We start from the raw sequence: 23,760 nt of genomic DNA, 5'->3' as shown, positions 1-23,760 counted from the left end.
AAGCGAAAGCCATTTATCAACAACACCCAGAAACGTGCCAACTTCACCGGTTTTGGGTTTTGTAAACTTCACTGGTTTTGGGTTTGCACTACAGAGGGCCCGGGGCCCACTCAACCATTAACACTGAATTAATCATCTTGATTTTAATTGTAGTCAATAATGTTATCCAACATACTTAGAGTTTAATAGGATACACCTTGTCAAATTATATGAAACCAATCACAAAGATTATTATTAAGGTTCAGGTCAGGCTGATTACAAAAATAAATACCTATCAAATATACTGCAAAAGAAGGTACTCATAAAATTAATGAGAAGTGAATTTACATTAAATGTATACAGCGCTAAAATAAATACATTCTAAGCATTAATATAATAATGATTTAAATGCAAATGAAAATACAGTTTAACAACTATGGTCATAATTTTTGCGCTTAAGAAACGTCTCTATGACTTTAGCCACAGACTTTTTTTTATGTTGTCATTACTGCCACACGTGGTGGTAAAATGTATTGCAAAACCCAAAACCAGTGAAGTTGGCACGTTGCAACTCTTTCCCATTCTTGCTTGATGTACAGCTTAAGTTGTTCAACAGTCCGGGGGTCTCCATTGCGGTATTTTAGACTTCATAATGCACCACACATTTTCAATGGGAGACAGGTCTGGGCTACAGGCAGGCCAGTCTAGTACCCGCGCTCTTTTACTATGAAGCCACGCTGTTGTAACACGTGCAGAATGTGGCTTGGAATTGTCTTGCTGAAATAAGCAGGGGCGTCCATGAAAAAGACATTGCTTGGATGGCAACATATGTTGCTCCAAAAACTGTATGTACCTTTCAGCATTAATGGTGCCTTCACAGATGTGTAAGTTACCCATGTCTTGGGAGCTCACACACCCCCATACCATCAAAGATGCTGGCTTTTGAATTTTGCGCTTAGAACAGTCCAGATGGTTTTTTCCTCTTTGTTCCGGAGGACACGACGTCCACACTTTCCAAAAACAATTTGAAATGTGGACTCGTCAGACCTCAGAACACTTTTCCACTTTGCATGTTCATCTTAGATGAGCTCGGGCCCAGCGAAGCCGGCGGCGTTACTGGGTGTTGTTGATAAATGGCTTTCGCTTTGCATATTACAGTTTTAACTTGCACTTACAGATGTAGCGACGAACTGTAGTTACTGATAGCGTTTTTCTGAAGTGTTCCTGAGCCCATGTGGTGATATCCTTTACACACCGATGTCACTTTTTGATGCAGTACCGCCTGAGGGATCGAAGGTCAGTAATATCATCGCTTACGTGCAGTGATTTCTCCAGATTCTCTGAACCTTTTCTTGATATTACACACCGTAGATGGTGAAATCCCTAAATTCCTTGCAATAGCTCGTTGAGAAATGTTGTTCTTAAACTGTCGGACAATTTGCTCACGCATTTGTTCACAAAGTGGTGACCCTCGCCCTGTCCTTGTTTGTGAATGACTGAGCATTTCATGGAAGCTGCTTTTACACCCAATCATAGCACCCACCTGTCTCCAATTAGCCTGTTCACCTGTGGGATGTTTGATGAGCATTTCTCAACTTTCTCAGTCTTTTTTGCCACTTGTGCCAGTTTTTTCGAAACATGTTGCAGGCATCAAATTCCAAATGAGTTAATATTTGAAAAAAATAACAAAGTTTACCAGTTGGAACATTAAGTATCTTGTCTTTGCAGTCTATTCAATTGAATATAGGTTGAAAAGGATTTGCAAATCATTGTATTCTGTTTTTATTTACGAATTACACAACGTGCCAACTTCACTGGTTTTGGGGTTTGTACAACTGTTTACCGCAGCGGCCCACAAATGAAAAACAGATATATTTTGGCGGCCCTCCAGGGGCTGCTCGCAGCTCAACAATGGGCCCCCTACGGGTAAGAAATGCCGATTTAGACTCTTAGTTTCATCCATCTTTTCCTCTGCTTCTTTTCCAGGCGGAATATCGGACTAAATCTAGGACTAAAAGCAGCAGACTTTTTCCACTATGAATCGTGCCTTCAACAGGAAAAAAGGTGAGTTGGGAAATTACATGTAAAACCTCACCTGGAGTGAAATGGTGTGCTTACAATGTATTTTACAGCTTTTTTTTTTTTCAAAACATTGATCAAATGTGGGTGTTATCGTATGTTTTTGCTCTCTGGTGGTGTGGGTGACAGCTGGGATGCTTGACACAAATAAATCTCCCATGTGGGGTTTGGAAAATTGTGAATTTTAGATGACAGCATTGTTAAACACTATGTTGACATGAATAATGCATAACATGCAGTGTTTTGCTTCTTGAATGACTACTTCAGTCAAAACTCAATATTCATCATTTACATACAAAGCACACAAATAAAGTCATCCGTATAAGAATACTGCAGCAATAAAAAATACAAATAAAAAACAGACTGCGAAGAGAAAAACATCCGGTCACGTGTTTTGCGTAACGTAGCAGGAATGTGCGGCACACAGCAGTTGAGGTGACCCTACCCAAAGGCCGGGGAGGGAATATTTGGGGCTGCATTTTCGGAAAAAAAAACAAAAAAAACATCTTGAACTGTTTACTACCATCTGCCTTGCTCCTCGGGCTTTAAATCAACAGGGCAGGAGGACTTTTGGAGAGTGTATGGTAAAGTGTTCAGGGCCCAGGTGGCCCAAGAGACTGCTAAAGATTCAAATCGAGAAGGTCAAACACTTCTTGTCCTCGCTATGCAGCGTCATTGCCATTTTAATCATAGTTAAAACGCTGTATGTTAATGGAAATGTGTTTTTGTCTGTACTAGTGGTACCGGTACCGGTACCAAAATTATTTCGATACTTTTCGAAATAAAGGGTACCACAAAAAATTGTATTATTGGCTTTATTTTAACAAAAAAATCTTATGTTTCTTATTGCAAGTTTGTCCTTAAATAAATTATTAGTAAGTAAGCAAACAAAGGCCCCTAATTTAGTCTGCTGACATATGCAGTAACATATTGTGTCATTTATCATTCTATTATTTTGTCAACATTATTAAGAACAAGTGGTAGAAAATGACTTATTAATCTACCGTATTTTTCGGACTATAAGTCCCAGGTTTTTTTTCATGCGACTTATACTCAGGAGCGACTTATGTGTGAAATTATTAACACATCAAATCATATTATTTAGCTCATTCACGTAAGAGACTAGACGTTTAAGATTTCATGGGATTTAGCGATTAGGAGTGACAGATTGTTTGGTAAACGTATAGCATGTTCTATATGTTATAGTTATTTGAATGACTCTTACCATAATATGTTACGTTAACATACCAGGCACGTTCTCAGTTGGTTATTTATGCCTCATATAACGTACACTTATTCAGCCTGTTGTTCACTATTCTTTATTTATTTTAAATTGCCTTTCAAATGTCTATTCTTGGTGTTGGGTTTTATCAAATAAATTTCCCCCAAAAATGCGACTTATTGCGACTTATATATGTATTTTTCCTTCTTTTTTATGCATTTTCGGCAGGTGCGACTTATACTCCGAAAAATGCGGTACTTGTTCATTTACTGTTAATATCTGCTTACTTTCTCTTTAAACTTCTGTTAAAATGTAATAATCACTTATTCTTCTGTTGTTTGGATACTTTACATTAGTTTTGGATGATACCACAAATTTGGGTATCAATCCGATACCAAGTCTTTACAGGATCATACATTGGTCATATTCAACGTCCTCATGTGTCCAGGGATACATTTTTATTTTATTTATTTACAGACAGACATAGTTTTTGTATTTTATTTTTGTTTCTTTTGTTAATATCAGAGTCCATTCTGCAAAAAGGTCATCCCTAGAAGCACACAAATTATGGACAGGGACCCACATTTAAAATATACATCATCATATAATATACAAAATACAATACAATACATTTAAGAATCTACCCAACAAATACCCATTTACAATTTAATTTATAAAAAAAAAAAGTAAACTCACTACGCCGGTATGTTTTAGCGCTTTCATGGCGAGTTTACTGACAGATATAAGTAAGAACTTTACACTACTTTATATTAGAAATGGCAAAAAAAAAAAAAAAAAAAAAAGAAAAAAAAGAAATGGCAACAGCGGAGGATGAATGTCCCATAACAAGAAGATAGAGAAAAAGAAGAAGCTTATCGACTAAGGTGTCGGCATGGACTACAAAGGCGGATTCACGCAAATTTGCAGGACTTATGCAGATCCCAAATACAGTTTAGCAGGTACCAGAAGGTAAGACAAGTTGCTTTTGCATAATATTGAGAAAGAAAACACCAGATAATGTCTTACCTTATACACACACCATAAATAATACTCGTATGTCGAAGCACAGTACAATCCATCTCTTTAAACTTCTGTTAAAATGTAATAATCTCTTATTCTTCTGTTGTTTGGATACTTTACATTAGTTTTGGATGATACCACAAATTTTGGTATCGATCCGACACCAAGTAGTTACAGGATCATACATTGGTCATATTGAAAGTCCTCATGTGTCCATGGATATATTTTTTTATTTGTATTCTATTTATTTACAGACAGACATAGTTTTAATATAATAATGTCAACTCACTACACCGGTATGTTTTAGCGCTTTCATGGCGAGTTTACTGACAGATATAAGTAAGAACTTTACACTACTTTATATTAGAAATGGCAACAGCGGAGGATGAATGTCCCATAACAACAAGATAGAGAAAAATAAGAAGTTTATCGACTAAGGCAGGGGTCGGCAACCCAAAATGTTGAAAGAGCCATATTGGACCAAAAATACAAAAACAAATCTGTCTGGAGCCGCAAAAAATTAAAAGCCATATTACATACAGATAGTGTGTCATGAGATATAAATTGAATTAAGAGGACTTAAAGGAAACTAAATGACCTCAAATATAGCTACAAATGAGGCATAATGATGCAATATGTACATATAGCTAGCCTAAATAGCATGTTAGCATCGATTAGCTTGCATTAATGCAGTGACCAAATATGTCTGATTAGCACTCCACACAAGTCGATAACATCAATAAAACTCACCTTTGTGCCTTCACGCACAACGTTAGCAGTTTGGTGGACAAAATGAGACAGAAAAAGAAGTGGCATAAAACACGTCCTAGAAAGTCGGAGAAAGTTATACATGTAAACAAACTAGGGTGAGTTCAAGGACCGCCAAAATTAGTAGGACAAAACGCAGCTCACCAAATACTCGAATCAGTGAAGCATGTTTAATATAAACAGTGTGCTTTATAACAATTAGGGAGGTTTGTGTCATGTTTGTCCTCCTACAGAAACCATATTAACACAAAAAATATATTTTTACATTTTTCATAAATTTTTTAAAAAGCTTCAGAGAGCCACTAGGGCGGCGCTAAAGAGCCGCGGGTTGCCGACCCCCGGACTAAGGTGTCGGCAGGGACTACAAAGGCGGATTCACGCAAATTTGCAGGACTTATGCAGAGCCCAAATACAGATCAGCAGGTACCAGAAGGCAAGAAAATTTGCTTTTGCATAATATTGCGTAAGAAAACGCCAGATAATATGTCTTACCTTATACACACACCATAATAATACTCATATGTTGAAGCACAGTACAATCCATCAAGCGGTGCGGCTTCTTGGCTTACCAAAGTCGTACTAAAAATGTTGATAGATTTTTGAGCGTCGTGTGTAATGTTCTATATTTTCAATGGAACATATACAATGTTGGTGTTGTTTTCTTGAGTCATATTGCAGTCTACACACATCTCCTATGTGTGACTGCCATCATATTGCAATCTACACGTATCTCTTATGAGTGACTGCCATCTACTGGTCACACTTATCATTTCACCATGTACCAAATAAAATAGCTTCGAGGTCGGTAAGCGCAATCCGAATTAATCTGTCCGTTAGGTGCACCGGGTTACAAGGCGCACTGTCGAGTTTAGAGAAAATTAAATGATTTTAAGTGTGCCTTATAGTCCGAAAAAGACATAACCGCCGTTTGAACAAGTCCACCAGAGGCCCATTGCATTTGCACCAGCACAGATTGTTACGAAGCCTTTTCTCTCCCTGAAAAAACAATCAATAGCTGTCAGATGTATGCAGTGTATGCATAGATACTTCACGTATGCTGTGGATAGAGATGACGTGTATCTCAAAACAGCACTATAGGGTATCAGACGTGTGATAAAGGTTGTCCTTGAAGCCCCTCTGATTTCCTTTTTTCCCTCCACGATAGAGAACACTGCAAGCTCCCTTTGTCATTGATTGATACCCCATTGAATAAAGTCATTGTGTCCTCACTTCGTGAAGGCTTTGCAACAGAGTAGTCATTTAGAAGGCAGTATTCAACCCTGTATTATATTTGCATATAATGGAGATTGTTAAACAGTCACTACTATTCTCAATGTTTTTAACAGTAATACAGATATTGATAAGGTCTAAAATATCTGTATGAGAAAATGTGCTTTTTTTTTTTTTTTCTTTCAATTTTCCAAGGAAGATTTATTCCTTCTGTTGTGACAATGTCAACCCAAAAGCAGCGGTTATTAATAACCTCGGAGGTTTCAGTGTGAAAAATACATTGGGGATAGATAGTTTACCACCTTGCCGCCACATCTTAACTGCTTCTGCAGCAAAGAAGTGTGCAGTGAGATGAGCAATCAGGCTCTTGGGACTTTTACACAACACTCTTTTAAGGCCCCGGCACTTTTTAGGCTGTCATACTACAAATGGCAAATAAACTACACTGAGCAACTATTAAACAAGACAAGAAGCAAGGAATTAAGCAGAGACATAATTAAATTTGGCTCAATAAGGAGAAATGCGTACACCTGTACCCTTGTACAGTGTCCCGCGCTCTGACGAAATATTGTACGCCTCCTCTTTTGTTTGGACTTTCCCTGATTACATGGCAACAGCTGTTTCTAAGGGAGGGGGGTCGTAAACAGCCACCGCCTTTGATTACAGCAGTTCAAAGAAAAGGTCGTAAAACAGTTCAAAGAAAAGGTCGCCTGGAGGGGAGTCTGGTCCTGCTTCCTCTCCGCTTTGTAGTTCTCGGGTCAAGACAAAATATTTCTGTGGATTACAATACATCAAAGAAACAGAACACCTTCATGTTGCTTCCCATCCTACACAGTGAAGTTTTACAAGCCTTCTTCTTGGTAGGATCAAAGACAGCTTTTGTCTTCTCCCCGGGAACTCATGGCAACACAAAGTTTTGTGATAATTTAGATACAATTATTCTGACAGCAACCTTCAACGAGTGCCCCCAAAAGTAAGTTTTTCAATATAACTAAAACGATTCATACTTACCGGCACTAAACTGTCACGTTTGGTAGTAGTGTTTTCATGCATATTTGTACGAGCTATCGTACCGTAATCAAGCTGAAGCCCTTAGCATTAGCTAGCTAGCTAGCTAGCTAGATAGATAGATAGTGTCAGAATAATTGTATCTAAGTTATCACACAACTTTGTGTTGCCATGAGTTCCCGGCGAGAGGACAAAAGCTGTCTTTGATCCTACCAAGAAGAAGGCTTGTAAAACTCCACTGTGTAGGACGGGAAGCAACATGAAAGTGTTCTGTTTTTTTGATGTATTGTAATCCACAATAACTGAAAACATGTTTTTTATTCTAGTTTCTTCAAAATAGCCACCCTTTGCTCTAGAGATGTCCGATAATGGCTTTTTTGCCGATATCCGATATTCCGATATTGTCCAACTCTTGATTACCGATTCCGATATCAACCGATACCGATATATACAGTCGTGGAATTAACACATTATTATGCCTAATTTTGTTGTGATGCCCCGCTGGATGCATTAAACAATGTAACAAGGTTTTCCAAAATAAATCAACTCAAGTTATGGAAAAAAATGCCAACATGGCACTGCCATATTTATTATTGAAGTCACAAAGTGCATTATTTTTTTTAACAAGCCTCAAAACAGCAGCTTGGAATTTGGGACATGCTCTCCCTGAGAGAGACTATGAGGAGGTTGAGGTGGGCGGGGTTGGGGGTGGGGTTCTGGGTATTTGTTCTGTTGTGTTTATGTTGTGTTACAGTGCGGATGTTCTACCGAAATGTGTTTGTCATTCTTGTTTGGTGTGGGTTCACAGTGTGGCGTATATTTGTAACAGTGTTAAAGTTCTTTATACGGCCACCCTCAGTGTGCCCTGTATGGTTGTTGACCAAGTATGTCTTGCATTCACTTGTGTGTGTGAAAAGCCGTAGATATTATGTGATTGGGCCTTTCAGGTTTATTGGCGCTTTGAACTTCTCCCTACGTCCGTGCACCACTCCATACAGCGACGTTTTAAAAAGTCATAAATGTTACTTATTGAAACCGATACAGATAATTTTCGATATTACATTTTAAAGCATTTATCGGCCGATAATAACGGACTGCCGATATTATCGGACATCTCTACTTAATAGGCAATATAAAACGTAAGAAGTGATCAAATTTTATTGCCGTCACAAAGGTTGCCTTTATGTGCAGGCGATAAAATAGAGAATTAACCTTACCAATGTGGTGGGGGGGGAATACAGTATTCATATAGCTGTAATCTATAGATGACTACTTTTGTAAGATGTTGTAAAAATGTTACAATAGTTGTTGTGTTAGAACGTGTGCTGTTTTATATTTTCAAAGGAACATATAAAATGTTGGTGTTGTTTACTGGCGTCATATTGCCATCATAGTGCAATCTACACCATGAATTGATTTACGTGGACCCCGACTTAAATAAGTTGAAAAACTTATTCGGATGTTACAATTTAGTGGTCAATTGTACGGAATATGTACTGTACTGTGCAATCTACTAATAAAAGTTTCAATCAATCAAAAAAAAACATATCTCTTATGTTTGACTGCCATCTACTGGTCACACTTATCATTACACCGTGTACCGAATAAAATAGCTTCGAGGTGGGTAAGCTCAACCAAACGTATTCCATACATTAGGTGCACCGGGTTATAAGGCGCACTGTCAAGTTTTGAGAGAAAAAAAAAAGATTTTAAGTGCGCCTTATAGTCTGGAAAATACAATAATATATTTGTGAGAGTTCTAATCGTTAAATGGTTGTTAAGTAGAGGAGACACGGGCATCAGCGTGGATCTACGGGAGCCTTTTGTTTCTGTCAAAAAAATTGTATGTCAATTATTACAAAACTTTCCGTTCTCTGGGTTCCCAGTGAACAGACGAAAGCTGTCTTTGTTGCACCAAGCCAAAGGCTTGGAAAATTCTGCTGTGTACGATAGGAGGAGACGGGAGGGGTTTATCTATTGTGATCCAAGATTTGCCCAAGCTCGATCCAGGACCAGTCCAAGCCCGAGGCATCTTTTTGTTTTGTGTTAATGTGACCGAAAACAATGGCTGTTTACATATCCCCCATTCCTTTGTAAACAGCTGTTTATGTAAACAGGGAAGTCCAAATAAAAAGAGGTGGCGTACAATCTATCGCCAGAGCGTGGGTGACACTGTAAGAGACACGTTTCTCCTCAATTGAGCCAAATTGAATCCTGCCTCTGTTTATTTCCTTGCTTCTTGTCTGTTTTAATAAATGTCATCGATGTTTGAACCTGACAGTTTCAACTCGCATGTGAGTCCGAAACCATCGTCATTTGTCAGAGCAATGTTTACCGAAACCTTGAAACAGTACTCACCAGTCATGTCAAGTGATACCCCTGATCATTTATTATCATTTTCCCCCCCTTACTTGTCAGTGAAAAATAGCACCAGAGTCATCCCTTTTGTCAAAATCTGGTCATCAGGAAAATGAGGAAATATTTTCCACTTAATAGGCAATATAAAATGTAAGAAGTGATCAAATTTTATTGGCGTCACAAAGGTTGCCTTTATGTACAGGCGATAAAATAGAGAATTAACCTTACCAATGTGGGGGGGAAAATACAGTATTCATATAGCTGTAATCTATAGATGACTACTTTTGTAAGATATTGTAAAAATGTTACAGTAGTTGTTGTCTTAAAACGGGTGCTGTCAAAAGTTTTTAAAAAACACACTTTAATCATACTTTTATATTCAGATTAGTTTGTGATTAATCAAAGGTTATTAACTGCTTGTAAAACCCCAATATTTGGACACAAATGCAATTGTATTGTCAGAAGGTCAACCAGGGATACAATGTTATGCAGAGGTGTACTTATAACAACTACATTCTCAGATGAAAGTCCTTTGAGCCAATTCTAATTCACTAGACAATCACAGTTAATGTAAACTTTTAATGTAACATTTAACTTTTAATGTAAGTTATTCAACATTATTATTGTCAAACGCTTATAATGATATGTGTATATAGACAATAATAAGCTTTTGACTATATATATATATATATATACCGTATTTTCCGCACCATAAGGCGCCCTGGGTTAAAAGCCGCGCCTTCAATGAACGGCATATTTCAAAACTTTGTCCACCTATAAGCCGCCCGGTGTTGTAAGCCGCATCTAACTGCGCTAAAGGAATGTCAAAAAAACAGTCAGATAGGTCAGTCAAACTTTAATAATATATTAAAAACCAGCGTTCTAACAACTCTGTTCACTCCCAAAATGTACGCAAATGTGCAATCACAAACATACGTATATCAACATGGACAGAGCTGCGTGAAAAAAGCCACCCGGCCTCTTCGCGTAAACTTAAACTTACCTTAACCACTCGCTCATCTTTTCTTCATCCATCCCTTCGAGTTAGCTTTTATGATGACGCCGGCTGGAAAGGTCTCTTTTGGCAAGGTCTTCCTTTTGAATATCACCATGGGTGGAAGTTTCTGGCCATTAGCATGGCAAGCTAGAACCACAGTGAAGGATGACTTCTCATTCCCTGTGGTGCGAATATTCACCGTACGTGCTCCCGTTATATCCACAGGAATATCAGTTGCTGTGAAATAGTAATCCGTGTGCGGATGGAGAGATTGCGTCTTTTCATGAACCGGATCCCTGACGCTTAGTAGGAGCCATTTTGTGGTCTTTACAGATGTAAACACACAAAGGAAATGAAACGTACGGTGATATCCGCGCGCTTTTTCTTCTTCTACGCGGGCGGGTGGTTGCTTACAGTAGAAGAAGAAGCGCTTCCTGTTCTATGGGGGCGGGTGCTTACCTTGGCGGTTGCTTGCGTAGAAGAAGAAGCGCTTCCTGTTCTACCGGGAAAAAAGATGGCGGCTGTTTACCGAAGTTGCGAGATCGAAACTTTATGAAAATGAATCTTAATATTAATCCATATATAAAGCGCACCGGGTTAAAAGCCGCACTGTCAGCTTTTGAGTAAATTTGTGGTTTTTAGGTGCGGCTAATAGTGCGGAAAATACGGTATATATATATCTATATATATATATATATAGATATATATATATAATAACAACCATGGGCATTCATTTTTTCCAAGTGACACTAAAAAGCATTAAATTAGATTTGCTGACATCTGGAGAAACCCTATTTATGGTCACTGCATATTTCAGGCACTATGTGCTTGGCATGCATGTGTGTAGTGGGGATGTAGTACTGTACCTATTCATTTTATATAATTCTTATGGGTTTCACTTTGTTGAAACTAAACTCTTGTATATTATTTACAATTACAGCAAAAGGAATCTATCTATCCGCTCCATGCTGGAAAGTGTAGGAGGGCTGGATATAAGTCATGGCCTGTCAATAATGGCAATGTTCTGTCTTGTTTTTGTTGTATCAATTTCTTAGGTTAGTGTTTAGTTTTATGTATGTGATTTAGTTCCTGTTTTCAGGGCTCCTTGGTTACGTTCGGTTGATAGGAGCCCTGATTGTACGCACATGCTTCTGATTAGCGATCACAAGACCCACCTGCCTCTGATTGCTAATCAGAGACTACATTTACCTTGCAAGCCAAAGTGGCTCATTTCGGATTTTTTTTTAAATCAGATTTTTTTTTCCAGCTGACTGTTTTGTTTACACTGCAAGTAGAATGTGTTGTTTACCAGACTCCAGTATAAACGCGCACAGGCCCCTATGTGGCCCCTTACGTCACTTGAATGCGCACTTAGATAAAGTGAAAACAAAGGAAGTTGACCGAGAAGACGTCGCTACTACTACAAAATAAAATAAAAGTCGCCACAGCTTAAAAATGTGTGTTTCTCTATGTGAAAATACATTAAAATAATGTAATGTATGACTGGATGTACAGTAAAGACCAAAAGTTTGGACACACCTTCTCATTCAATGCGTTTTCTTCATTTTCATGTTTATTTACATTGTAGATTGTCAAATCAAAACTATGAATGAACACATGTGGAGTTTTGTACTTAAGAAAAATAGGTGAAATAACTGAAAATATGTTTTATATTCTAGTTTCTTCAAAATTGCCACCCTTTGTTCTAGAGATGTCCGAAAATGGCTTTTTTGCCGATATCCGATATTCCGATATTGTCCAACTCTTGATTACCGATTCCGATATCAACCGATACCGATATATACAGTCGTGGAATTAACACAATATTATGCCTAATTTTGTTGTGATGCCCCGCTGGATGCATTACACAATGAAACAAGGTTTTCCAAAATAAATCAAAAATGCCAACATGACACCGCCATATTTATTATTGAAGTCACAAAGTGCATTATTTTTTTTAAGATGCCTCAAATCAGCAGCTTGGAATTTGGGACATGAGGAGGTTGAGGTGGGCGAGGGTTGGGTGGCGGCGGGGTTGAGGTGTGTGTGTGGGGGGGGGGGGGGGGGGGGTAGCGGGGGGTGTATATTGTGGTGTACCGGAAGAGTTAGTGCTGCAAGGGCTTCTGGGTATTTGTTCTGTTGTGTTTATGTTGTGTTACGGTGCGTATGTTCTCCCGAAATGTGTTTGTCATTCTTGTTTGGTGTGCGTTCACAGTGTGGCGCATGTTTGTAACAGTGTTTAAGTTGTTTGTACGGCCGCCCTCAGTTTGACCTGTATAGCTGTTGACCAAGTATGAATGCATTCACTTGTATGTGTGAAAAGCTGTAGATATTATGTGATTGGGCCGGCACGCAAAGGCAGTGCCTTTAAGGCAGTGGTTCTCAAACTTTTTTTGTCATCCCCCACTTTGGACAAGGGGGAGTTTTCAAGCCCCACCTGCCCCCATCGCCCCAACAGAGCGCTAATGCCAAGCTTTAACATTTTCAAATTTATTGAACATCAAGTTGTATACTTTCAAACTCAATAACATAAAATAACATCAAGTTCAATAATAAATAAAATAACTGTGCAGCTGTGGTATAACTTGCATCAAGTTCAATAATAAATAAAATAACTTCCATCAAGTTCAATAATAAATAAAACAAAAGTGTTATAACTTGCATCACGTTCAATAATAAATCAAAAAAAGTGTTATAACTTGCATCACGTTTAATAATAAATAAATAAAAAAGTGTTATAACTTGCATCAAGTTCAATAATAAATCCAAAAAAAAAGTGTTATAACTTGCATCACCAAAAAAAGTGTTATAACTTGCATCATGTTCAATAATAAATCAAAAAAAGTGTTATAACTTGCATCAAGTTCAATAATAAATCAAACAAAAGTGTTATAACTTGCATCAAGTTCAATAATAAATCAAACAAAAGTGTTATAACTTGCATCAAGTTCAATAATAAATCAAATAACTTGCATCAAGTTCAATAATAAATAAAAAAAAGTGTTATAACTTGCATCAAGTTCAATAATAAATCAAATAACTTGCATCAAGTTCAATAATAAATCAAAAAAGTGTTATAACTTGCATCAAGTTCAATAATAAATAAAACAAAAGTGTTATAACTTGCATCAAGTTCAATAATAAATCAAAAAAAGTGTTATAACTTGCATCAAGTTCAATAATAAATCAAATAACTTGCATCAAGTTCAATAATAAATAAAATAAAAGTGCCACTTTGCAATCTTTGCAAAAAAAAAAGGAGGAGCTATGCATTTGGCAAGACAGGGCAAGTGACAGCACTTTTCCCCAGGAGAGCCACCTTGCTTCACTGTGAAACAGCACGGCTGTATGATCAGCTCCCATTTCCTCACACAGTGCAGAGAACAGTCGCACTTTCAGTGGTCGTGTTTTGATCAAATTTACCGCGCTCACAACATCTGTTAAAACCTCATTGAGTTCGGGGCTGAGCTGCCTTGACGCGAGTGCTTCCCGGTGAATGACACAGTGTGTGCCCGTCACATTTTTGTTTCCCTGCAGGCGCTGGCTCTGGCTCGACGACCTTTGAGGTGCGAGTCACAAATGTATATATTTGTGTAATTGTGGTCCACACATTAGCCTGCTACCCATCCGCGCAAAAGTTTGTCCCGCATAGCCCCGCCCCCATTAGTTACTGTTGCTATGTCTGTCAAACTTTCGCTCGTACCGAGAAATATAAAGCCTACAGTAAAAATAAGTACCGGTAATTTCCATTTATTTATGTAGCGGATTTCACAGACAGAATCACAAAGTGATTTACAGTGTGTATAGAAAATGAAAGCATCGTTAAAAAAAATAATCTAAGAATATAATAATTTAAAAAAAAATGTAAAGTGAAATTTCCTCCCGTTCCTCGCGCCCCACCTGTCATGTCTCTATTCCCCACCAGTGGGGCGCGCCCCACACTTTGAGAAACGCTGCTTTAAGGCACGCCCCCAATATTGTTGTCTGGGTGGAAATCGGGAGAAATTCGGGAGAATGGTTGCCTTGGGAGATTTTCGGGAGGGGCACTGAAATTCGGGAGTCTCCCGGGAAAATCGGGAGGGTTGGCAAGTATGACTGGGAGACGCAACTGCTCTGTACTTCTCCCTACGTCCGTGTACCCCAGTTTCAAAAGTCATACATTTTACTTTTTGAAACCTATACCGATAATTTCCGATATTACATTTTAAAGCATTTATCGGCCCATAATATCGGCAGTCCGATATTATTGGACATCTCTCCTTTGCTCTGATTACTGCTTTGCATACTCTTGGCATTCTCTCGAGCTTCAAGAGGTAGTCACCTGAAATTGTTTTCACTTCACTGGTGTGCTTGAAGCTCATCGAGAGAATGCCAAGAGTGTGCAAAGCAGTAATCAAAGCAAAGGGTGGCTGTTTTGAAGAAACTTGCATATAAAACATGTTTTCAGTTATTTCACCTTTTTTTTGTTAAGTACATAACTCCACATGTGTTCATTCATAGTTTTGATGCCTTCAGTGACAATCTACAATGTATATAGTCATACAAATAAAGAAAATTCATTGAATGAGAAGGTGTGTTCAAACCTTTGGTCTGTACTGTATATTCATGTATTACTATTATTTGCGCACTATTGACAAGTGATGCACTGAAAATGTGATCGTCTTATATAGACTTTGCTCACCGAAACTGAAGTCACATTTGAAAAGATCAGATTCCAATCGGATTCAGGACGACCTCCTGAGGTGGTCTGAAACTGATGCCAAAAGATCAGATTTTGAAGCACTTTGGAGCGTTTAGACTGGCAGAAAAATTAAGATATATGCCACTTGTGAGCAACAAAGTTCTTGGTGATATATCAGATTGTAGGTGGGGTTATTTTGCTGTTTGTTGCATTTTTGTTGCGTTTCGCGTGATTGTAAAATACTGTATGTGGATGGAGAGGGGGTGTGACGTTCATATGTTGTCAATATTCAGTGTTTTATCGTTCATAGTTAATATTGTAAATCCCACATTTTTTATTTTCATGTACATTCTGGGTGTCTCATTCAGTAAAAAAAAATGTTTTAATTCCATTCGGTTTTTTCAGGCAATCTGTCAAAACGTCTTTAGCATTCAATCAGACATTATTGTGAGGTTTTGTATTAGTGTTCTTAAAGATAGATATACTGGCCACCAGACACATTTTTTTCCTCTAAATTTGGCCCCCTGAGTCAAAAAAATTGCCCAGGTCTGGTTTAGACTGAAGTCACCTTTGAAAAGATCAGATTCCAATCGGATTCAGGACGACCTCCTAAGGTGGTCTGAAACTGATGCTAAAAGATCCGATTTTGAAGCACTTTGAAGCGTTTAGACTGGCAAAAAAATTAAGATCTGTGTCACTTGAGGGCAACAAAGTTCTTAGTGATATATCAGATTGTAGGTGGGGTTATTTTGCTGTTTGTTGCATTTTTGTTGTGATTCGCTTGATTGTAAAATACTGTATGTCGATCGAGAGGGGGTGTGACGTTGATATGTTGTCAATATTCAGTGTTTTATCCTTCATAGTTAATATTGTAAATCCCACATTCTTTATTTTCATGGACATTCTGGGTGTCTCATTCAGTAAAAAAATGTTTTAATTCCATTCCATTTTTTAAGGCGGTCTATCATAACGTCTTTAGCATTCAATCAGACATTATTGTGAGGTTTTGTATTAGTGTTCCTAAAGATAGATATACCGGCCCCCAGACACATTTTTTTCTCTAAATTTGGCCCCCTGAGTCAAAATAATTGCCCAGGCCTGGTTTAGACTGCAGTCACCTTTGAAAAGATCAGATTCCAATCGGATTCAGGACGACCTCCTGAGGTGGTCTGAAACTGATGCCAAAAGATCCGATTTCGAAGCACTTTGGAGCGTTTAGACTGGCAGAAAAATTAAGATATGTGCCACTTGAGGGCAACAAAATTCTTAGTGATATATCAGATTGTAGGTGGGGTTATTTTGCTGTTTGTTGCATTTTTGTTGTGTTTCGCTTAATTGTAAAATACTGTATGTCGATCGAGAGGGGGTGTGACGTTCATATGTTGTCAATATTCAGTGTTTTATCGTTCATAGTTAATATTATAAATCCCACATTCTTTATTTTCATGGACATTCTGGGTGTCTCATTCAGTAAAAAAATGTTTTAATTCCATTCCGTTTTTAAGGCGGTCTATCATAACGTTTTTAGCATTCAATCAGACATTATTGTGAGGTTTTGTATTAGTGTTCCTAAAGATGGATAGACACATTTTTTTCTCTAAATTTGGACCCCTGAGTCAAAATAATTGCCCAGGCTTGGTTTTAGACTGAAGTCACCTTTGAAAAGATCAGATTCCAATCAGATTCAGGACGACCTCCTGAGGTGGTCAGAAACGGATGCCAAAAGATCAGATTTTGAAGCACTTTGGAGCGTTTAGACTGGCAAAAAAATTAAGATCTGTGTCACTTGAAGGCAACAAAGTTCTTAGTGATATATCAGATTGTAGGTGGGGTTATTTCGCTGTTTGTTGCATTTTTGTTGCGTTTCGCTTGATTGTAAAATATGTCGATGAAGAGGGGGTGTGACGTTCATATGTTGTCAATATTCAGTGTTTTATCGTTCATAGTTAATATTGTAAATCCCACATTCTTTATTTTCATGGACATTCTGGGTGTCTCATTCAGTAAAAAAATGTTTTAATTCCATTCCATTTTTTAAGGCGGTCTATCATAACGTCTTTAGCATTCAATCAGACATTATTGTGAGGTTTTGTATTAGTGTTCCTAAAGATAGATATACCGGCCCCCAGACACATTTTTTTCTCTAAATTTGGCCCCCTGAGTCAAAATAATTGCCCAGGCCTGGTTTAGACTGCAGTCACCTTTGAAAAGATCAGATTCCAATCGGATTCAGGACGACCTCCTGAGGTGGTCTGAAACTGATGCCAAAAGATCCGATTTCGAAGCACTTTGGAGCGTTTAGACTGGCAGAAAAATTAAGATATGTGCCACTTGAGGGCAACAAAATTCTTAGTGATATATCAGATTGTAGGTGGGGTTATTTTGCTGTTTCGTTGCATTTTTGTTGTGTTTCGCTTAATTGTAAAATACTGTATGTCGATCGAGAGGGGGTGTGACGTTCATATGTTGTCAATATTCAGTGTTTTATCGTTCATAGTTAATATTGTAAATCCCACATTCTTTATTTTCATGGACATTCTGGGTGTCTCATTCAGTAAAAAAATGTTTTAATTCCATTCCGTTTTTAAGGCGGTCTATCATAACGTTTTTAGCATTCAATCAGACATTATTGTGAGGTTTTGTATTAGTGTTCCTAAAGATGGATAGACACATTTTTTTCTCTAAATTTGGACCCCTGAGTCAAAATAATTGCCCAGGCTTGGTTTTAGACTGAAGTCACCTTTGAAAAGATCAGATTCCAATCAGATTCAGGACGACCTCCTGAGGTGGTCAGAAACGGATGCCAAAAGATCAGATTTTGAAGCACTTTGGAGCGTTTAGACTGGCAAAAAAATTAAGATCTGTGTCACTTGAAGGCAACAAAGTTCTTAGTGATATATCAGATTGTAGGTGGGGTTATTTCGCTGTTTGTTGCATTTTTGTTGCGTTTCGCTTGATTGTAAAATATGTCGATGAAGAGGGGGTGTGACGTTCATATGTTGTCAATATTCAGTGTTTTATCGTTCATAGTTAATATTGTAAATCCCACATTCTTTATTTTCATGGACATTCTGGGTGTCTCATTCAGTAAAAAAATGTTTTAATTCCATTCCATTTTTTAAGGCGGTCTATCATAACGTCTTTAGCATTCAACATTCAATCAGACATTATTGTGAGGTTTTGTATTAGTGTTCTTAAAGATGGATAAACCGGCACCCAGACACATTTGTTTCTCTAAATTTGGCCCACTGAGTCAAAATAATTGCCCAGGCCTGGTTTAGACTGAAGTCACCTTTGAAAAGATCAGATTCCAATCGGATTCAGGACGACCTCCTGAGGTGGTCTGAAACTGATGCTAAAAGATCCGATTTTGAAGCACTTTGGAGCGTTTAGACTGGCAGAAAAATTAAGATCTGTGTCACTTAAGGGCAAAAATTTCAGATTTGGTGTGCATTGTAAACAGGACCAGACAGCTTCATATGCAATTGTTCCTCGCTGGTCCATTGTTCGCCGTTGGCGACAGTTTTTGTTGGCTCTCCTCGAACACCTACGTTGCTATTCTATGCTACATTCGTGAGCCTTTTGATTCACGTGCAACTCTTGGCGGCACGCTTTGTTATCTGTGTTTTTTTGCCTTAATCCAGAAATTAAATATTCATCTTACCTGCAAGCTGTCTGTGGTCCTCTGCATCATCGGAATCGCAACAATAATGCTTAAGATACATCGTAAAGTTAGCAACTTCGAGGCATACAAACAGCCCCATTAAGGGTATGGCCACACGGGAATGTTTTTAGGTTGGGAAATATTGTGTCATCCTTCAATGACTTCTGCGGTCGGACAATCTAATAACACCGCTTCGTCATAGTCATGTAGACATGCAAACCTCTGCTTCTTGAGAACGATAACATCGCCACCCTGCCACTTGTTAATTCATTCCTCCAAACTCCCACTCAGTTCATTACGTATCTTTGTGCAATGCTTGGCGGATTAATGCGAATAAAGGGGCATGGTGTTGAAATGATTTGTGAGTGTGCATGCTGTGTCGTGTAAAGACGTAAAATAGTTGAAAACCATGCGATGAAATAGCGGTGTAAGCTTATCTTCCACGTCAGACCTAATGAATGCAACCCCGCTAACATGTCTAACCTTGTTTTTCCACCAAATCAGCGTCAGAACAAGGTGTGTGATTCATCGTTTCGCTGTGCTCCATAGGGGTGTCACGTAGAACATAATTATGCTGTAAGCAACGCCAACGCAATCATGTTAAGTTACTTCCTGTGGCCAGTAATGTTGTCCTGATCCCAATATTTTGGTACCGGTACCAAAATGTATTGCGATACTAACGAAATAACAACGCCGGAAATGTGTCCCGTGAAAAACCGTCCGACCGGAACTCTCTAATACCTAAAGTTCCTTGGGTGAATTATGTAAACTCACTACACCGGTATGTTTTAGCGCTTTCATGGCAAGTTTACTGACGGATACAAGTAAGAACTTTACACTACTTTATATTAGAAATGGCAACAGCGGAGGATGAAGCTTATCGACTACGATGTCGGCATGGACTACAAAAGCGCACGCGCGCAATTTTTCAAGATTACGTTGTAAACAACGCCAACGCAATCATGTTAAGTTGATTCCTGTGGCCAGTAGTGTTGTCCCTATACCAATATTTTGGTACTGGTACCGGTACCAAAATCTATTGCGATACTAATGTAATAACAACGCCGGGAATGTGTCCTGTTAAAAAACAGTTAGCATGTATCAAGTACCAAGTTATATATGCCAAAATTGGCCCAAAAAAAAGGTACCATGCTAATGTTGCTATGCTAACAGCATGTATCAAGTACCAAAGTTGTACGACTCTGAAGTGTGCGGCTGTAAAATTGCCTCAAAAAGTTAGCATGCGTGCTAATGTTTGATCAGGTTTGTGCTGAAAAGGAAATTGTGTTGTTTTTGTGCAATGGCAATAAAGATCCCTTCTTCTTTCCTTCCTTCTCTCATTCCTAACAGTTCACATGTGCCAAGTACAACGTTTTATAAGTGTGTGACATTTGGCTGCAAAATTGGCTAAAAAAAGTTAGCACAGCAAAGTTAGCATGCTAACAGTTAGCATGTATCAAGTACCAAGTTATATATGCCAACATTTGCTAAAAGAAAAAAGGTAGCATGCTAATGTTGCTATGCTAACAGCATGTATCAAGTACCAAAGTTGTACGACTCTGAACTTTGCGGCTGTACAATTGGCTCAAAAAGTTAGCATCTGTGCTAATGTTTGAACAGGTTTGTGCTGAAAAGGAAATTGTGTTGTTTTTGTGCAATGACAATGAAGATCCTTCCTTCTTTCCTTCCTTCCTAACAGTTCACACGTGCCAAGTACAATGTTTTATAAGTATGAGACATTAGGCTGCAAAATTGATTAAAAAAGCAAATTTAGCATGCTAACAGTTAGCATGTATCAAGCACCAAGTTATATATGCCAAAATTAGCTAAAAAAAAAAAAAAGGTAGTATGCTAATGTTGCTCTGCTTACAGCATGTATGAAGTATCAAGTTGTACGACTCTGAAGTGTGTGGCTGTAAAATTGGCTCAAAAAGTTAGCATTCGTGCTAACGTTTGAACAGGTTTGTGCTGAAAAGGAAATGGTGTTGTTTTTGTGCAATGACAATAAAAATACTTCCTTCCTTCCTAACAGTTCACTTGTGCCAAGTACAATGTTTTACAAATGTGAGACATTTGGCGAAAAATTTAGCATGGTAACAGTTAGCATGTATCAAGTACCAAGTTATATATGCCAAAATTGGCAACAAAAAAAGGTAGCATGCTAATGTTGCTATGCTAAAAAACACGTATCAAGTACTAAGTTATATGACTCTGAGGTGTTCGGCTGTAAAATTGGCTAAAAAAGTTAGCATGACATGCTAAATTGTATACGCCATAACGGGCTTTCCTGTTCTGTAATCACAGGTTTGTGCTGAAATTGAAATTGTGTTGTTTCTTCCTTCCTTCTTTCCTTCCTAACAGTTCACATGTGCCAAGTACAACATTTTATAAGTCTGAGACATTTGACTACAAAATTGGTTAAAAAAGTTAGCACAGCAAAGTTAGCATGCTCACAGTTAGCATGTATCAAGTTATATATGCCAAAATTGGCTAAAAAAAAAGATAACAAGCTAATGTTGCTATGCTAACAGCATGTATCAAGTACCAAGTTGTACGACTCTGAAGTGTGCGGCTGTAAAATTGGCTCAAAAAGTTAGCATGCGTGCTAATGTTTGAACAGGTTTGTGCTAAAAAGGAAATTGTGTTGTTTTTGTGCAATGGCAAAGAAGATCCTTCCTTCTTTCCTTCCTTCCTAACAGTTCACATGTGCCAAGTACAATGTTTTACAAGCGTGAGACATTTGGCTGCAAAATTGGCGAAAAAATTTAGCATGGTAACAGTTAGCATGTATCAAGTACCAAGTTATATATGCCAAAATTGGCAACAAAAAAAGGTAGCATGCTAATGTTGCTATGCTAAAAAACACGTATCAAGTACTAAGTTATATGACTCTGAGGTGTTCGGCTGTAAAATTGGCTAAAAAGGTTAGCATGACATGCTAAATTGTATACGCCATAACGGGCTTTCCTGTTCTGTAATCACAGGTTTGTGCTGAAAATGAAATTGTGTTGTTTCTTCCTTCCTTCCTTCCTAACAGTTCACATGTGCCAAGTATAACATTTTATAAGTCTGAGACATTTGACTACAAAATTGGTTAAAAAAGTTAGCACAGCAAAGTTAGCATGCTAACAGTTAGCATGTATCAAGTTATATATGCCAAAATTGGCTAAAAAAAAAAGATAACAAGCTAATGTTGCTATGCTAACAGCATGTGTCAAGTACCAAGTTGTACGACTCTGGCTGTAAAATTGGCTCAAAAAGTTAGCATTTGTGCTAATGTTTGAACAGGTTTGTGCTGAAAAGGAAATTGTGTTGTTTTTGTGCAATGGCAAAGATATCCTTCCTTCTTTCCTTCCTTCCTAACAGTTCACGTGTGCCAAGTACAACATCTTACAAGCATGAGACATTTGGCTGCAAAAATTGGCTAAAAAAGTTAGCACAGCAAAGTTAGCATGCTAACAGTTAGCATGTATCAAGTACCAAGTTATATATGCCAAAATTAGCTAAAAAAAAATTTAAAAAAAAGGTAGCACGCTAATGTTGCTATGCTAACAGCATGTATCAAGTACCAAGTTGTATGACTCTGAGGTGTGCGGCTGTAAAATTGGCTAGAAAAGTTAGCATGCTAACAGTTGGCATGTATCAAGTACCAAGTTATATATGCCAAAATTAGCTTAAAAAAAAAAAAGCTAGCATGCTAATGTTGCTATGCTAACAGCATGTATTAAGTACCAAGTTATATGACTCTGAGGTGTGCGGCTGTAAAATTGGCTAAAAAATTTAGCATGCTAACACTTGGCATGTATCAAGTATAGGGCTGCAGCTAACGATTATTTTTCTATCGATTAATCTATAGATTATTTTTCCGATTAATCGGTTAATCTATAGATTATTTTTTTCGATTAATCTATAGATTATTTTTCCTTTTACCGATTATTTTTTTTATTTAAAATAAAGAGGAAAAAATAAATGTAGGCCAGTTTTTTCAAAAGGCATGGCTTTTATTTACAAAAACAAAAGTATGGCCACTCAGTCAACATTGACAACAACATGACAAAATATTCTGTAACAATGTAAACATTTAAAACTTTTAACATTTAACAAAATTAAAAGTAGCTTATTTGCTTTTTAATGTGCAAATATAAAAGTAAACATCCAGTGCAAATCTTAATATTCTGGAATAGTATAAGCATTTAAAAAGTAAAAGTATTGCTTATTTTGCTTTAAAATGTGCAAAAATAAAGATAAACATCCAATACAAAAAAGTGCAAAACAGAAATATTCTGTAACAAGTGTAAACATTTCAACAAAAGTAAAAGTATTGCTTATTTGCTAAAATGTGCAAAAATAAAGCTAAACATCCAATACAAAAAAATGTACAGTGTAAACATTTCAACAAAAGTAAAAGTATTGCTTATTTTGCTTAATAACACAACAATGATAGTATGATTAAAGTGAAAGTTAATTGTTGTTTTGTACATAGTATATGTAACTGTTAATATTGTAAAAGGTATTTGCACAACTAATTAACGTTAGCGTTTGTGACACGTCTTGTGCCGTGGGGTTCTTTCAGGACCGACAGACTGAACGCCAGACGGCTTTGCCAGGTTTACAATCTTTTAATTTTACACAAAGTCTTTTCTCTTCCAACTCTTTTCTCTTTCTTTCCTCGCTTTTCAGCTCCTCTTCCTCGCTCGCTCGTCGTCCCCTGTCTCTTGCGGCGTCGCTCCCGGCGCGCCCCGCCTCGCCGCTCG

The 23,760-nt window shown here is 37.8% G+C and overlaps 1 protein-coding gene across 8 annotated transcripts in view; it reads left to right on the top strand.

Moving 5' to 3' along the window:
- Nucleotides 1-23,760, top strand: part of LOC133574383 (PTB domain-containing engulfment adapter protein 1-like) — a 147,359-nt gene that overhangs the window by 82,859 nt on the left and 40,740 nt on the right. For all 8 annotated transcript variants that reach the window (XM_061926557.1, XM_061926558.1, XM_061926556.1 and 5 more), the window contains exon 2: nucleotides 1,966-2,043. In XM_061926557.1, the coding sequence (XP_061782541.1) occupies nucleotides 2,016-2,043 (28 nt within the window). In that variant the 5' untranslated portion in view covers nucleotides 1,966-2,015. The remainder of the gene's footprint in view (nucleotides 1-1,965; nucleotides 2,044-23,760) is intronic.

This window comes from Nerophis lumbriciformis, linkage group LG31, assembly GCF_033978685.3.
Source record: "Nerophis lumbriciformis linkage group LG31, RoL_Nlum_v2.1, whole genome shotgun sequence".
NCBI classification, from domain to species: Eukaryota; Metazoa; Chordata; class Actinopteri; order Syngnathiformes; family Syngnathidae; genus Nerophis; species Nerophis lumbriciformis.
This window is presented reverse-complemented; position numbering and strand designations above follow the sequence as displayed.